Source organism: Lepisma saccharinum, chromosome 25 (genome assembly GCF_977018435.1).
Source record: "Lepisma saccharinum chromosome 25, izLepSacc3.1, whole genome shotgun sequence".
In the NCBI taxonomy this organism is placed as follows: Eukaryota; Metazoa; Arthropoda; class Insecta; order Zygentoma; family Lepismatidae; genus Lepisma; species Lepisma saccharinum.
In genome coordinates this window covers 11249028-11265393 of record NC_139253.1, presented here as the reverse complement: position 1 = coordinate 11265393, position 16366 = coordinate 11249028, and the positions used below count along the sequence as shown (strand labels likewise).

The 16366-nt window shown below is 37.7% G+C and overlaps 1 protein-coding gene and 2 non-coding genes across 6 annotated transcripts in view; all 3 read right to left on the bottom strand.

The window, feature by feature from the left end:
* The window catches only part of LOC145978890 (cysteine-rich motor neuron 1 protein-like), a 261004-nt gene that overhangs the window by 11313 nt on the left and 233325 nt on the right, over window positions 1-16366 (bottom strand). For 2 of the 4 annotated variants that reach the window (XM_083111823.1, XM_083111825.1), the window contains exons 4-8: window positions 10509-10697; window positions 9519-9713; window positions 4952-5068; window positions 2177-2440; window positions 585-659 (exon numbers count right to left, since the gene is read on the bottom strand). In XM_083111823.1, the coding sequence (XP_082967949.1) occupies window positions 585-659; window positions 2177-2440; window positions 4952-5068; window positions 9519-9713; window positions 10509-10697 (840 nt within the window). The remainder of the gene's footprint in view (window positions 1-584; window positions 660-2176; window positions 2441-4951; window positions 5069-9518; window positions 9714-10508; window positions 10698-16366) is intronic. The other 2 variants (XM_083111824.1, XM_083111826.1) reach the window with 2 other exon arrangements.
* Window positions 12089-12160, bottom strand: TRNAT-GGU (transfer RNA threonine (anticodon GGU)). The gene has a single exon. It is a non-coding gene; the product is annotated as a tRNA-Thr (tRNA).
* On the bottom strand, window positions 12343-12414 carry TRNAT-GGU (transfer RNA threonine (anticodon GGU)). Its single transcript has one exon. It is a non-coding gene; the product is annotated as a tRNA-Thr (tRNA).

Below are 16366 nucleotides of genomic sequence, written 5' to 3'. Positions count from 1 at the left end.
TGCCAGACACTGGACATGGACTTTACAGCACACTATTCAGGCAAGTCAAAAAGAATAAACAAAACTACTTTATATACTTATTATAAATTATCTATTATGATCCAAGAACACACAACAGATCAGTGGGTAGCAAAACTCCAACTTTTACTGACATCACAGGGATTCAATATGGGTGAACTGCATGCCACACAGCGTATATCCAGAAAACAACGGGACTCTTTCCATACATGGAATGGCATGTCCCTGTCTATGATTGTGAAACCAATAGCAATGCACTGTTGCTGGAATAAGCAGTCATTTTTCTAACACTGGTGCATCTTGTGGTGGAAGTTGAAACATCATTTGCATGGCCCCACCCTTCTAGTCACTTGCCATTTTGTCACCCAACACCTGAGGTGGAGAAACGTTTCACTAAATGGGTTAAGTTGTTTCATACTGTAATACTAACCTTCCCACAGAGACCAACAGTTCTTGTCCTACGAGAGAATGATACTTGTCATGAATTATTTTGGAAAACCTTTACTAATACAAATAGCAACCATTCGCAATCATTCCTTACAGTAATAAAATAGGCAACAACTTACTTGATGAGATGCAAGGTATACCGTGGCTTATGGAGGTGGTTGTTTCATCTTCAATTTGTGTATATTCTGGAGAGCCTGGCAAAGACAACAAAAATCAAGAAATATAATCATTGTTGTATTACTGGTTACACAGATTAATTGCAATTAGGGGTACATAGGGAGATTTACCTTATGAATTCTACACGTCCATCATTAATATCAAAAAAATTGAAACAAGGTTAGATAATCATATTTTGCATGACTAAGGATGGTGCTTTAGGACTTTTCACTAAATAGTCCAGATTATAACTTGCAAAAATGTGAAGCAACTTTGGTAGGTGAGGTCATTGAGTGAGCAACTCTCAAATCTCGCCACGAAAGGTTCTAGGGTTGAGTCCCAGCCTGGGGGACAGAGGCGAGTCGTCCGGTCATCGGGAGATGCGGCGATCACCAAGAAAAGTAATAAAAATATTGCATTTTAAATATTTCAGAGAAGAAGTAAAAGAATAAGTCAGAATACTTGCGTAGCGCATCGAAATGAAACCCAGTACTACCCGTCGCGCAGAACCCTCCTGTCAACTTTCCTATTGAAGGCAATGGTGTTAGAAGGTCCAGCTCATTGCAGAATGGTGCGAATCCCTATGGCCTCTGCCGGTGCCGAGAACAGCCGAACGCTTCCAAACAGGCAGACACTTTACAAGGTCCAATGACCTCTACTTTCCCCCACTTTTGAAGGTCTGGATCATAACAGGCCCCTTTTTCAGCACCCATCCCCATGTTTACAACCATCAAGATTCTTCAGTGTCCAGTGGCGTGCTTAAGGAGGAATTGGTGAGGGTCATAATCCTTGCTTAGGCTCAATAATAATAATAAAGGTCAAAGGCAAGAAAAGATGGCAACATGAGGAATTGAGGAATGACTACTAAAGAGTACACATATCACTCCCCCCCACCCCCCGTTTCGAAAATCCTAGGCTCACTACTGCGAATGTCTGCTATTTCCACTTGTTAAGAGGAAAAACACATTGAACGATATGAAATCTGCTTTTCATTATCAATACAATTGGCGGCAGACCATAAAGGTTCTTACCTTTAAACACGACAATTGAGGTGTTTGCATTTCAGTTTCGACCATCTTTAATAATTCTAATCGCATGGGATAGAATTATGTGTCTTTTGTAGTGTAAGGCCTGTGGTATGAGCTTTTCCATTGAATTGGCAATGACCTTGGCGTATATCGCAGATAAATATTGTGCCCCCACCATTCGTTGAAAGACCCTGACGTTTGGCAAATCTTGCGATGACTACGTAAAAATGTCACGCTTCGCCACTAAGCCTGGGCATCAGTTTTATTTATCATTTCATAGTTAGCACGTGGCATAAAATAATAAAGATACAAAGTTCAACTAATTTAGCACCACTTTTGGCACATGCTAGTTCCCAAACTACTTTTGTCCTTAGTCCCTTGCCCTCTCTCTTTCCATTCTTCAAACACCCCCACCCAGTGATTTTTAATCCCAAGTACTCCTATCCTATTCTGGAATTTTTCTGGGGTAAAAAAGATTCTGATAATTTTCGACATTCTGTCATGGTGACACAAGTGTTAAACCTTACCTTGGCATTTGCAAATCGGGCAACCCCTGTCGTTAAGCTGCATCCCATGAGGGCAGATCTTGTCGCAATTCATCAGAGGCCGACACTTGGAACATTTGCAAATTTCGCACCCTTCGTGGTTGCGTCTGTACCCGTTGCTGCAGTTTTTGCGACACGATGCGAGCGATGGACAGCTGCCCTCTACGGGTGGCAAGCTGCACTGGCACAACTTGTTTCCATGCTTGTCTTCAACGTATCCATCCGGGCACACAAGGGTACACTCCTCTGCAACACAATGAAGCAGAAATGTTATAATATATTGGATGAAGGATATGCTCTACTGCAGTAGTAGCAAACTGAGATGGATGACCATACACTCTGCTGTTTGTTTATTCATTGTATTTTCAGCTTGCCCTACTTTTTAAGCCTTACTTGTTCACAGATTGTGTTAGTAATACACTATGCATTAAAGTGGCTGAACACACGCACGAGAATATTTATGCCCTATTGCACCTGCGATACGGTTCTGAGGAGCAACACACAAAATACAAATTGAATGTTCATTGTTATTGTGTGCTGTAAGGATATGAAGGATTTTTTTTTTTAAAAAAAAGGGCAGGGTGAAACTACCAAGCAACTTTTCATTCGGTGATGCATGATCAAGCAACATTCCAATGTTTGGGGAAATTGTTGAGAAAAAGAATTATCAAGATTTCTCACTTTCTGGATTTTCTGACCATCATTTCATCCCTTACATAATGTCGTTTCTGGCTTCTGGTAAGAAATCTAGCCCTTCTCTAGAATTTCTGAATGCTTGCACAATGAAAAATGTTGATAATTCTGCAATTTTTTTAAACTCTTAACAAATTCTGGTAACAAAGTTTCCAGCAAAGAGCGTATACAACAAGAGACCTCAATAGGGCTTGAGAAGCATCGTACATAAATGCCTGGTAGTTTGACATTTATCCAACAGATGTCTCTCTCTTAGACAAAGAAACCTTTCTGAGAAGCGCCACAGAGACAGGCATCAATCTGCAATGCTAAAGAGGCTGGGCCTATGTTTTGGGGAAATGAATCTATCGAAAGAGCTAGGAGTTCGAAAAAGAGATCCTGTAATTTATTTATTTTAGGGTAAGAAATCACGTAAATTTGTGCGTTCGTGTAAAATACTAAACTCAATTACATGTTAGTGCAAGAATTTGTGAACCCAGCCGATTGGTAATGTCAAACGTGTAACTCGAATACTCCTTTATTTAACACAAAATAAAAATGTTGATTGCAATTTGTATATACGCCAATCACATTTAAAAGGTTAGAGCCAATCAGAAACAGCCTCCCGCATTCTACTGGAAGTAGTTTGGCACTTGACCGAAGGTGGCAGGACTGCGCATGTGATACGCTTCAATGTATGGGGTTTTCAATAATTGAGGTCTCTTGTTATATACGCTCTTTGGTTTCCAGATCCCACACTTCACAGATTTTGATGGAATTATTACTCATTACTAGGGATGGACAATATCGGAAATTTGATATCGCAATATATCGTCACAGACAATACGATATTTTTTACGTATCGTGATATCGGCGATATATAGTCTCCACAATATATATTGCCAACTATTGTGATGATTATCACTAAAATATCATAGCTATATATTGCTAAAACACCATGACAATATATCGCCGACACAATATATATCTCCAAATATTGTGACAATATTTCACAGACACGATATATATCGCTAAAACATCGTGACGATATATCGGTAACATGATATATATTGCTAAAATATCGTGATGTATCACAGACACGATATATATTGCTAAAATATCGTGACAATAAATTGTCTAGTTGATATTGCCTGAATGATATTTTATCAATATCGCGATATATCGTCTGGATGATATATTGCCCAACACTACTGATTACTCTCCATATGATCATCTTTGTTACTTGAGGAGTTACCAGATAGCATAATGGTTATCACTCTTTGCCTTTGGTGTAAGCAGTCCTGGGTTCAACCCTTGTTGGACGATCCAAAATGTTGATGTTGACCCAGCATCATGAGCAAAATGGCTTGTATCAAAATGCAATAAACTGGAGATGGGACTCAATGCACAGATAAGGTGGGACTCAATGCACAGATAAGGTGTAATCGAGTGAAAAGTTGTTTGGCAGGTCTTGACTATCAAAAGGCTGTTGTGATATCAAATTCTTTAGTTAGTGTTATTTAACACATACATTGACACACAAGTTTAATAATCAAAGGGTCCCAGGTTAGATTCCAAGTGATTCAGATCTTACTGTAAACTGTACATCTAGTTCAAATTAGCCTATGTGAACATAAAGTGCACTTAAAACAATCTTTTTGGTTCTAAGTTTGGTAGACTGGTATGGTGAGTTCTTGCAATGCAAGTTTTGTATTCTAATTCTTATACTGTTCACATAAACTGCTGAAATATACATGCATAACAGAAACAAACTTATATCAACTCAACCCTATGCATAGTACGGTCTTGGACACTTCTGGCTTGTAACGACCCAATTGAAAGTAAATAGAGTTGTTACAACCCAGAAGTGTCCATGACTGTACATTAAAGAAATAGAAAAAAATATAAATCACAATATCACTATTCCTATGAATATTTTTAGGAGCAGAAAGATTCTGTTATTTTTTACAAATGCTGAGTGGCATATTTTTCATGCACATTCTTTATTAGTAAGACATTAGTATTATAAAGCTCTTTAGCTTTATTCCATTCTTAAATGTGGATGCTATTAGTACAATGACCTACCTGCCTGGCACTTGCAGTGATAACACCCTGCGTCGTCCTGCACAAAGCCATGCAGGCAGCGCAAAGAGCAGTTGTTGAGGGCTGGGCAATGCGGGGGCAAGGTGATGATTGAGGCTGCTGAAACAGGATGAAAACATCTCAAGAGAAGCACAGTTCGGAGAGAGAGACAAGGAACAAAGCCACAGAGCCACGGGAACTCTATTCAGGTGTGCCAACAACTATACAGCTTCTAATTTGCCACTAACTTTGTGTAGTTAAAATACAAAGTGATATACTATAAACAATACAAAGTTAATACAGTGTATGGAAGCTTATATCTTTGACAACTTTGTCTCACAACTTAAATTCGGCTATTGTTTATATCACATGCTATATCATTTCATAACATTATGAGAAATTTCACTGAAACTGCTTAGTTGGAGCTTCTATATGATATAATTTTAATTCCTCAATCATTGTCAATCCAATTGACGGACTAAAAAAACTTTTCAAGGACTTTTTTTACAATTTTTTTCTGTCCAGACAGTATCATTCTCAGAAATTTCATTAAGGGCAGTGCAGTGGTGTGCTCAGAAAAAATTCAGGAGGAATTTTTGATACCTAATTTTCATACACACGGGGACTTACTAATATTACTACTGTTTGACACTACTTAATGTATACATTAGCAATTGTATCAAACAGTGCTGAAATAATTGTCTTGTGTTTCTGGATCATACCATGCAGTTTTGTTGAACATGTCAGATGAATGAATAATAAAAAAATCTTCTGTGGGTAGTAGATCACGTTGTGGTATATGTCAGGGCCACAAGGCTGTTTCTCACAAAATTTATCTGTAGGCTGAGGTGATAAAAGAAATGTCTAGTGTAGATTGAAAATTGTTCAAATCGAAGTGTGCATAGTGATTTGCAAAAACATTCAAGGTGAGATGACACCTCTCCATCACTTGAGGTAAAATCCAAGTTTTCACTCACTACAAGAGAGCTGATACATTTGTCATCTTATATTCTTACTACTTGAGTGGGTTTACAATTTAGAAAAGTTTTCTTTACAACAGGGTGCAGTCAGCAACTTACATAGCACTTTTAAGACACCTGTATGAAATAAATGGAATGTATGGGGATTAAATAGTGCAATATAAAAAAGAAGCTAATTTTTCATGTTTTACAAACTTCTACATTAGTACATTGGGGCAGGGTAAATTCTCAAATTGCCCCTCTTGGGAAGGGGGTTTATATAAGACTTAGTTTTGATTGTCAATATGCTACCTTCCCTGTTTTCCTTGACAGCTTTCATTGTAAAAGAATGGAGCATCAACTTAGTTTTCCAATTTCTTTGCAACATGCGGAAATAGAATTTTCACCTGCATTTTTAATAATAATAATAATAAAAAATCCTGGAACTTGGGTATTACGAAAATACTAAAGTCATGTGGCTTTGTTCCTAGAAAATGCAAGAGATAAATACATGCATATAACATAGCAAAGAATTATATTCAAGCTAAGCTTGCAAGCTAAGTTATAATCTGATAACTTAATAAATATATGTAAAAATACCTGATTGGCATTTACCATTCTGTTACTGAAAGTAAGTATGTATATATGTATATATATATATATATATATATATAATACTTGTTAGATTCTACTTGAGATAAAAAATGTCCAGAGTTTAAATGATTCTGTACAACTAGCACAGTATCATCAAAAATGCATGAAAATGAGGCAAAATGCGACATGCAAACATTCATTTTTTGTTAATACATTCTTTTTTAAAAAATTCATGAATAATGACACTTGAAATTAAGATTGCTGGTTCTAGCAAACTTTATGTGCAAGAATATTTTTCTACTTAATGCATATGTATTCTTATCTGTATTTAAATGCACCTTTTAAATTGTATATTGAGTAGAAAGCAAACCACAGGCACTTGTCTAGAGAAAAAGAGGTTAGTTGGCTGATATAATGTTTTTTACTTATTTCTACCCATAGTTGAAGTTGAGGGGATGATGGAAACAAAAGAACAAGTTAACAGGAGGAAGCATTCGAGGCCTTCATTCTAGATGCCATTCTACAGTATCATTTAACTGGGATAGCAGAATGAAAAACATGGAAAAACCAGACAGGATAGCAAGGCAAGAGATTGGAAGCTTTGACCTCCTGAACGCAAGAAAAGAGAATGTGGCACGTTTCACCTTCACGACTAGCCTGCAGTGAAATGTTGCGTTCACTAGCTTTTCTACTCTTTTGAGAGATTTTCTTCGATTTATAATTATGGATGCACCTACACATTCAATGTTGTGTAAAACGTGTATACTTTGGCCAGAACTGAACCCAGAGCCTAATAGTCCACATCATGAGTTGATCATTCTCAGAGCCAACTTTCCCAAATAAATTCTGTGCCTGAATCTAAATTAACATTTGCATGTAGTGCCAGTGGGAATCCAGCAAAATGTCAACATGTTTATATTACAAGTTTTTATAGTGGAGTTGTTAGTGTATCACTCTATGGCATCAAGAGTCCTAGGTTCAACTTCTGGACGTGTGTTTGTTCCACCATTAATTTCATATGTTCACCGTTATCCTTGATGCCATTTTATAGCCTAGAGAGGTAAAAAAAAAAGTAATATAACCAAATTAGAAACAAATTAAGAATGACCTCCGATCCCATTTTGTGTGCCATTGATTGCTGTTGTCATTGAATTTATATAATTTGTAGAAGCAAGTTCAAAGTGATGCACATGATTTTCCGATTTGTTGTTATTTTAAATTCAGTGTTAGCATACATGCAGCAAATTTGAACTTAACCTGCCATAATCTATACACACAAAAATAATAAAAACACGGGATTCCTACTGAACTGGAAAAGTCATGGAAATCATCTTACGAGTGAAAAAGATAATGGAAAAGCCAGAGAATTTTAATAAAAACATTCAAAAACCTGGAAATGTTGGGAAATAGCATTACGAGTAAAAAAGGTCATAGAAAAGTCAGGAAAATAAACACGAGTGAAAAAGTCGGGTAAATCAACTTAGGAATGAAGAAAATCATGGAAAAGTAAGAGAATTTCGTTAAAACTTTCAAAAACCTGGAAATGGCAGAGAAAACTTGGTGATTTTGTGGGTGCCAGGATCAGAGGCTGAAAAAGCACACCTCACATTTTTGTCCAATAAGTTTCTTTGTTGTAGACTTTAAGATTTACATACGAGGTGTGGCTAGAAATAAACCAGATTGATGTTGCTGTTGACAAACGGCAAGCACCTCAAGGTTAAGCGGTGCATGAATCTATAATGTGATATCCTGCCTATCGACTGTGTGATTTCCCAGGGTGCGCGACGATCAGTTCCGCTGTAGCTTGTAGATGAAGTGAACCCTACATCTGTGCTCCGTCGGAAAAATGTTAAGTGTGAAAGTGGAACAGCATATTAATTTGATGTCTCTTATGAAACTCGAAAAATCCGCCACAGAATCTTATGGTTTGTTGAAGGAAGTATACAGAGATGAGTGTTTATCACGCACACAAGTGTTTGAGTGATTTCATAGGTTTAAAGAGGGAAGAGAAGTGATCATGGACGACTCGCGTCCTGGATGGCCTTGCACGTCAAAAACGGAATCAAGCATTGCAAATGTCGATGAATTGATTTGAAAAGATCGTCGCTTGAGTATTAGAGCTATTGCAAAACAACCAACATTATTACATTACGGTGCTGACGAGCCTTCGTGAGTGACTAAGAAGACGACAAGCTGATTTGTGGAAAAGCAAGACATAGATTCTTCATCAGGACAATGCTCCTGTCCACACTGCATTGTCAGTCAAGGCTTTTTGGGCCAAGCATGGGATCCCAGTGTTAGAACATCCACCCTATTCACCGGATCTCGATCCTTGTGACTTTTTTTCATTCCCAAAGGTCAAATTAGCACTAAAAGAAACCAGATTTAAGACCGTAGAATCTGTGAAAACAAAAGCGACGGAGGTCATGAACATGGTTTCAGAAAATGATTTTCAGCACTGCTTCCAGCAATGGAAGATTTGTATGGAGCGGTGTATCGATAGTTCAGGGGAGTACTTTGAAGAGGATAATGTTCATATTGTACAAAATTACCAATAAAAGATTTTGTAGCAACAGTCCGGTTTTTTTCTACCCACACCTCGTATTAGTAGGTTAAAATTGTTTGGTAAAATGACTGGGAACAATACTTCATATCACACAGACTTTTGCACATTCTATATTCAGCAAGCAGATGGTGTCTGGTGACAACCACCATACCCATGTAGTAACAATCCATGACTGTCGAGGGATGGGTCAGCATCTTATTTGTTAACCTCAGCAGACACCCATGTAAAGACATCTGTTGTTTTGTTGCAAAAATCATAGACTAAAGATTTTTGGCTTGAGCTGAGGACATGGTATCATTTCACTTTAGACTATGGTATTTTTGTGGAATTTTCAGATGACTAATTTCACTATAATTACAGTTACAGAAAAACCCGATGCAATGCATTAATTTCAAAGCCTGTTTAAAGCAGCCATGAATTGGAAAGAAAAAAAAAGAAAAAAACAACTTACTGTCACAGAGAGGGCAACACTCTCCAGGAACATGCCGTGGGTTCATACAAGACACTTCACACATGTAAGCATGGCATTTCTTTTCCCCAGAGCTGCATATACATGTGGTGCAAGGGTCTTCTTGCCATCTTTGCTTGTTTTTATATATTTTTCCAGATGAAGAGAAACAGCCATCAGGATAAGCTGAACTGAAACCTGCATAATAAATTAAAATGTCATTATTATTATTATTATACAAAAAATGTTATTTTTAATATGCTGCTCAAAATGTTATTTCTACCTTTGAAAATTATGCTAAACTCATAGTTTTAACTATTTCATTGTTACATGGATTGGTAGAAAGACAGATTTCGTAGTGTCCCACATCACCTGTTGTTTTTTCTCTGTAATTGTGTGAAAAAAATGGGGGGCTTCAATTTTTTATTCGCTAATTCGAATGTTGGACCCATATTTGAACATGGCAAAATTAATGAATAATAAGAAAAGCACGCAGAGAGTGTAACTGCAGTCCATGCATATTGAATGGTTTAATAATAACCTGTTGCAAAACAACCCATGAGGGTAAGTGCCTACCAGTTACAGGGTAACATGTGGTCAGCATGATGAACCCCCAGTCGTTGTATGTTTTCTATGACCAGGTTATGCTACTCATTTGTAGCTCCCCAATTTCCTCACGATGGTGGGTGGCCACGGTCTCGTGCGGGCGAAATCTCATGAGAAAAGTTGTCACACTTCCCCCAGGAGACTCCTATGTCCCTATTGAGTGGTTTACTTTCATTAAGAATAATAACAAATAAATAAATAAAAACATGAATGCTGTTCACAAACTGCACTGAACAGGATAAGTTGAGATAAATAATTTAAATGTACTTAAACTGAAACAACTTTACATGAAAACTGCCTACAGAAGGCGGAAAATACTCGTGAGATTTCAGTAGTTTTTCTTCATCCTATCTTACCAAACAGCACAGAACTGAATTATGTACTCACCCACACAAACGGGGCAACATTCCCCTTCTGGAATCCTGGTGACCACACAGGGAGGATGAGGGGGACACTGCAGCTTGCTGGAGCAGAAGGTAAGCCCATCTTCACAGCGGCATTGTGTACAGTTGTCTTTTCTCCATGTAGAGCCATTGGGATAATCCTTTCCTTCAAATGTGCAGTTGAAGTTGTCATCTAAAAACAAAGAATAATGAGAAAAAAATATGTTAAAACAAGAGAGCCTTCACACTTTATTCTGTCAAATAAACTTAAGGAGACTACTTTCATCTTTTGAACAGTTTTAAATTCTAAAATATGAATCAGTGGCAGCAGATAATTAAATTATCATCACACACACTAACCAATGTCAGAATATATCAAGGAAGCAGATGCTCAAAAGTAATACATACACAGGAAACTTGAAAAAAAAAGTAATATTTTTGCAGTGGTTAATGGCATGGACGTATTCAGTTGTAACAGGGAGCTGATGCCACAATACTGCTTTAAGGTGAGTGACTTTTGAAACTTTTGGTTTATATACATGTGTACGTGTGTGTAGATTCCAAAAGTAGAATTCATACATGTACAAAGTTCTTTTTGCTTTGCTTTCAGGCCATGAGCTGGGAGTGTGTTTATAATGTACAACAATGCCCTGTTTGGGAAGCTATAGTTTTTTGTTGTTTATGAAACATTTTTTTTTTCTTACAGAATCTCACCGGCCAACTTCAGGAGAGGAAAAGAGGAATCTCGAATCAAGTACATCTGACATTGTTTTAGAATTATATTTAAAAAAAGAAAAAGAAAAAATGAAGCATTGTCCACTAAATGTCTTTTGAAGGATATTTTTGGTGTTGTTCTTTACGTGTAGGAAGAGTATCCTTAGATGAACAAAAACTGTACCAGAGAAATTTACTCTTAATTTCAATTTTTTAATGCATTTTACAATTCACAAAAACCTAAATAATTTGTAATTTAAGTCGTCCGTATGGAGTTCAGAACAATGATAATAACTTCTTAGTTATTTTATGATTAATAAACATCATCTTCGCGATTCTGCGTATGTGTTCATGAAGACATATTGGCTGCTGGTTTTCTGCTGACAACATTTCCATCCAAATTTCACCCTTCGCCATACAATACTTTTGGTGCATTTTTCCCCGCACAGCTGCTGAGGGGGTTTCCGGCCATTGAGTGCAATGGAAAGTAAATTAGGCTATAAGATTAAGTACATAAAATAATATCTAATTGTGCAAGCAGTGCTTGCATCGCTTGTACTATATCTTCATCACTAGTAGCAATATTGCTTAATTCTACTGTGATATCTGGTAAGAGAGAAGCTGTTGAATTGTGAAGCTATTTTGTATATTTTTTGTTAACATATAATTTTTTGGAAATTTATACAAGAAGCAATTTGAAATCTGTATTCTTATAAGCACAAGACAAAATAATACCATAAATGTTAATAACAGATAATACTTAGTTGCAAATTTTATTTATTTTGAAATTTCTTTCCAACTGGATAATTATAATTGTAGATTAGGTACACACAGGAGTTGTACTATGTAGAAATTTTCAGCGAAAAATGCAGGCTCGACCAGGACTCGAACCTGGGTCTCTGGCATACCGTGCCATTGCTCTAACCACTGAGCTACCAAGCCACGCTATCGCTGTTTTACCCGCGTGGAATAGTCTCTGCCAGTGCTACCGCAACGGGATCTGTTGCCTTTGAAACACAGTAGACTTCGAAGCTGCCTGGTTCCTCCCAGTGTAGAGATGTTAGTAATTGTAGATTAGGTACACACAGGAGTTGTACTATGTAGAAATTTTCAGCGAAAAATGCAGGCTCGACCAGGACTCGAACCTGGGTCTCTGGCATACCGTGCCATTGCTCTAACCACTGAGCTACCAAGCCGGCCTGGCCTCACCTGATCTTTCGCTATCGCTGTTTTACCCGCATGGAATAGTCTCTGCCAGTGCTACCGCAACGGGATCTGTTGCCTTTGAAACACAGTAGACTTCGACATTGCCTGGTTCCTCCCAGTGTAGAGATGTTAGTAATTGTAGATTAGGCACACACAGGAGTTGTACTATGTAGAAATTTTCAGCGAAAAATGCAGGCTCGGCCTGGACTCGAACCCGGGTCTCTGGCATACCGTGGAAAAAAACACTATTCCCAGCTTCCAAAAGTCCACACAAAAGTCCACAGGAAGTCATTTCCCGAAGTCGGAATCGGGACGGAAACTTTTTCCCCCGGTCCTGGTCCCGACTTTTCGGGATCCCGCACACCCCTAGTGAATGTAGAAGACAATCATAATATACATTGGGGGGGGGATACCTTACAGTACGTTCTGCTAGTTGGGGGAAACTAACTTTCACTCTGGAATAAAATCTGTGGCACTTCCAAGTTTTCCGGTCGACATACTGTAGTTCAGATTTACGCCGTTATATATCAGTCTGATCAAATAGGTTGTGCCTTCTGGAGGTGAAAATCTCAAAGAGTTGTTTTCACTCTTGGTTTGTGTAACGTCGCACACAGTTACCCGACTTTTGCTATTTTCGTCCTTCAAAGTGGAGTGACGTGATCTGACCAGTAACAAAGATATAATAAAATGTATGTTTTAATAAACCAGCATGTAATTAGAATTATTGTATGTACTAGTTATATCATGCGAGTGACATAGCCCATAGAAAAGGCGTGTAAGTTAGAGGTTTCTTTATTTGTAACTACTAACATAAATGTGGTTCTTTTTTACTAACTCCCTCCTGTTGTAATTTGATATCCGTGAAATATCAATCTCACAAATTAAAAACAAACATAACTATGAAAGGAAACCAGTAACACAGCTCAAATATTTTCAACTAAAACTTCAGATGTACACCTTTCCTCTAAAAAAAATTATAGCTCCGCCCTGCTAAAGAATTCCTAAACTTTGATTTTTGTTGAAAAGTGAATATCAGTCTTGGACCTAAATTTCAGTTATTTGCATAAGAGATGGTAAAAAAAATACGTACAGGACATAAGATATATAGCTAGGTACATGTACTGAAAACAATGTTTTTGCCCCATCTTTTTATAATGTTCCTTAGCTGTATCGCAACTGTCTGCAAAGGCAAAAAGCGCCGGAAGCCATGAAACAAAAATGGCCGCTATTTATAAGAAAGAATTAAAGCCTGTTTTCAACTACTCTTGTATAGAGGTAACAACAAAAATAATTTTAAAAAATCAGACAACCAATGAATTTTGTTTTGGATCATTTGATATGGATATACAAATATATAAAATAAATTGTGTGCAAAATCGTACACCCAAGTTTTAATTAATTCTGGGACATATGTTTTAGAAAGCTAAGATATGCACACTGCTAATAGGGGTGACCATCCCCTCGCAAAGACTGACGCACTACCGCTCAAACTGTACCCCGCCCCCTTGTGTTAATTTTTTTATGGAAATTATATTAACACAGAAAACATAGTTTTAAGTTTTTTTACGCACATATGGTATATAGTACAGCTCTGATCCAAAGTTTACGTGAAATCTACTCCTACCCTTGTGTATTTATGCTGTTGCCTTGTAATCAGGAGGCGTCAGATTCGATTCTTGGTGTAGGCAAATAGTACAATGGTTCAGAACCACATTAAAACTATGATATTTAACTCGATATGACTCAAACAAAAAGCAGACACGGCAATTAAAACTGTTACGATCTTCTGGCCTTTAGATTAAGAAGCAAAAAACGGAAGCAATAAGCTACGTTGCCACACCAATAAACAGCCTTTGAGACCCTTCGCCATGTTGGAAATGCCAATAGTTTTTTTTTTACATGAACTGTTATATTTGGTACCAGGGCTTAAAGTGAGCTGGAACGGCTATTTAGTTTGGTGTCTGAACTCAGTTCCTACTCTGACACTGGACATCCATTTTTTTTATTTAAACATTGTACAAAAGTCCATCCTTTGTTACATAAATTCTTGTGGACAAGTGCTGAGCGATCCAGAAATTTAGAAAAAATAATATATTTTCGTAAGTGCTATTCGTTTAAGATTTAAAGGAGAACCTAATTTCCTGAAATGACAGACGTAATAGATCTTGTGTTTATATATTTACTTGGGATAGAATAATAATAACAATGATAATCAGTGGCGGCGATTGGGTTTCAAAACCGGGGGGGGGGGCATCTTGTAGATAAGGTGTAGCATTAGCATTCAGGCGGGATCAGTCACTGGATGCGCTTAACGGGAAATGACGTCAATTCGAGTTTCGTGCGTTCGTGAGAAAATTAAAGTGTATTAATAAGCAGAATCCCATACTGTGTGTAATCTCTTACAGAGACTATGAGTAGCGTGAGAAGCAATATATCGCAAAATACTGCCACGTACAGTGGGATCCATGAGTATTACCGTGTAAATTGTCCATCATCATGTTCGTGCGCTTTATTGATTGATTGATTGATTTAGTTTATTTTACTTCGCGTTTTGTGCCTCTTGGCTAATTTGCGAAGATGAGGATGAGTGATGAAAGGATGAAATTGATGAATGGACATTCACAAACAACCAAGCCCGACCGGGATTCGAACCCGGGACCCTTGGCGTCGCAGCGCGATGTGCTAACCGCTCGGCCACAGGGTCGGGCTTCGTGCGCTTTATTTGACCCAATAAGAGCTTCACAAATCAAAAGAAATCTCAAAACAAGCTGTTGACAACTTCTGCACCAGCATACATAAAATCCATCATTTAAAAACATATAGGATGTATAGCTCGACCACAAGGAAAAAAACCTTCCCTCAAATGCGTTGGCGCATCTTCCCTGCCGTTATCGGTGCTTGGGGCAGTGTTGCCAGGTCAGACTTAAAAAAATCGGGAGATTGTGCCTTGGGAAACCAGAAGATCTGCTACAAAATCCGATGATCTAATAGTAGCGGATGAACGACGTTCTCGGGGGGCGGCATAGGCGTGCGCAATGGGGGGCAAGGTGATGTCTGCAGATTTTTTCCAGCGAGTGGGAAACAATGTATTTTTATCAGGCTGGTAAACGAGGAATATTACCCCGTATAATGTTGCCCTCTCAGAAAACACCACTTGAGTTTGAAATTATCACGTTCCTACATCCCTATTATAAAAATGGACTGAAATCAACTCATACGTCTGAAATAATAAGTACTTTTATGTCAACATTCATTTTCCAGAAGAGAAGAGGAGAGGGTGAGTGGCGACCATCCTTGCACTTCCTTCTGGACGTCCATGCCGCTATATAATTTTGTAGAAAATTAAGTATTTAAGTATAGAATAGTATATTAAGGATAGAAAATTAAGTATTTTCAAGCCGATGAAAGTTCCAAGCAACTACGGGAGAGGGGGTGCATTATTTCCTTTGTAATTGAACTATGCCGCTTCGTTCTCTAGCAAATTTCTTGTTATTAACACTCACATGCTTTATTCGTCAGTTATGCTGCCTCTATGTTTCTGCATTTAATATATAATAGACACAAACACACACATATTTGTATAAAATAATTTGCACTACGAAGTCAGTGTTTCTACTTAGTAAGGCAAGGACGTTTCACTGTGTTTGTGTCACTTCATCCATTTCATCAGTTTTTCATTCATCCATATTGTCATACTTACCCGTAGAGGCACAAAAGCGATGTAAAATAACTAAAATAGAAATAGATTTTCGGGTGGGATAAAATACAACCATCTAAAAATAGTAATGTACGTACATGGACGTCCGCAGGATTTTTTCCAGGCAGGGGCCATGAAGGTATTTTTTTCCCAGGGGGGCAAAGAAGGCACATTTTCTCCAATAATAGTGTTGTTCCCTCAAAAAACATTGCTTAAATTTCAATGTATCATATTCATGCAATAAT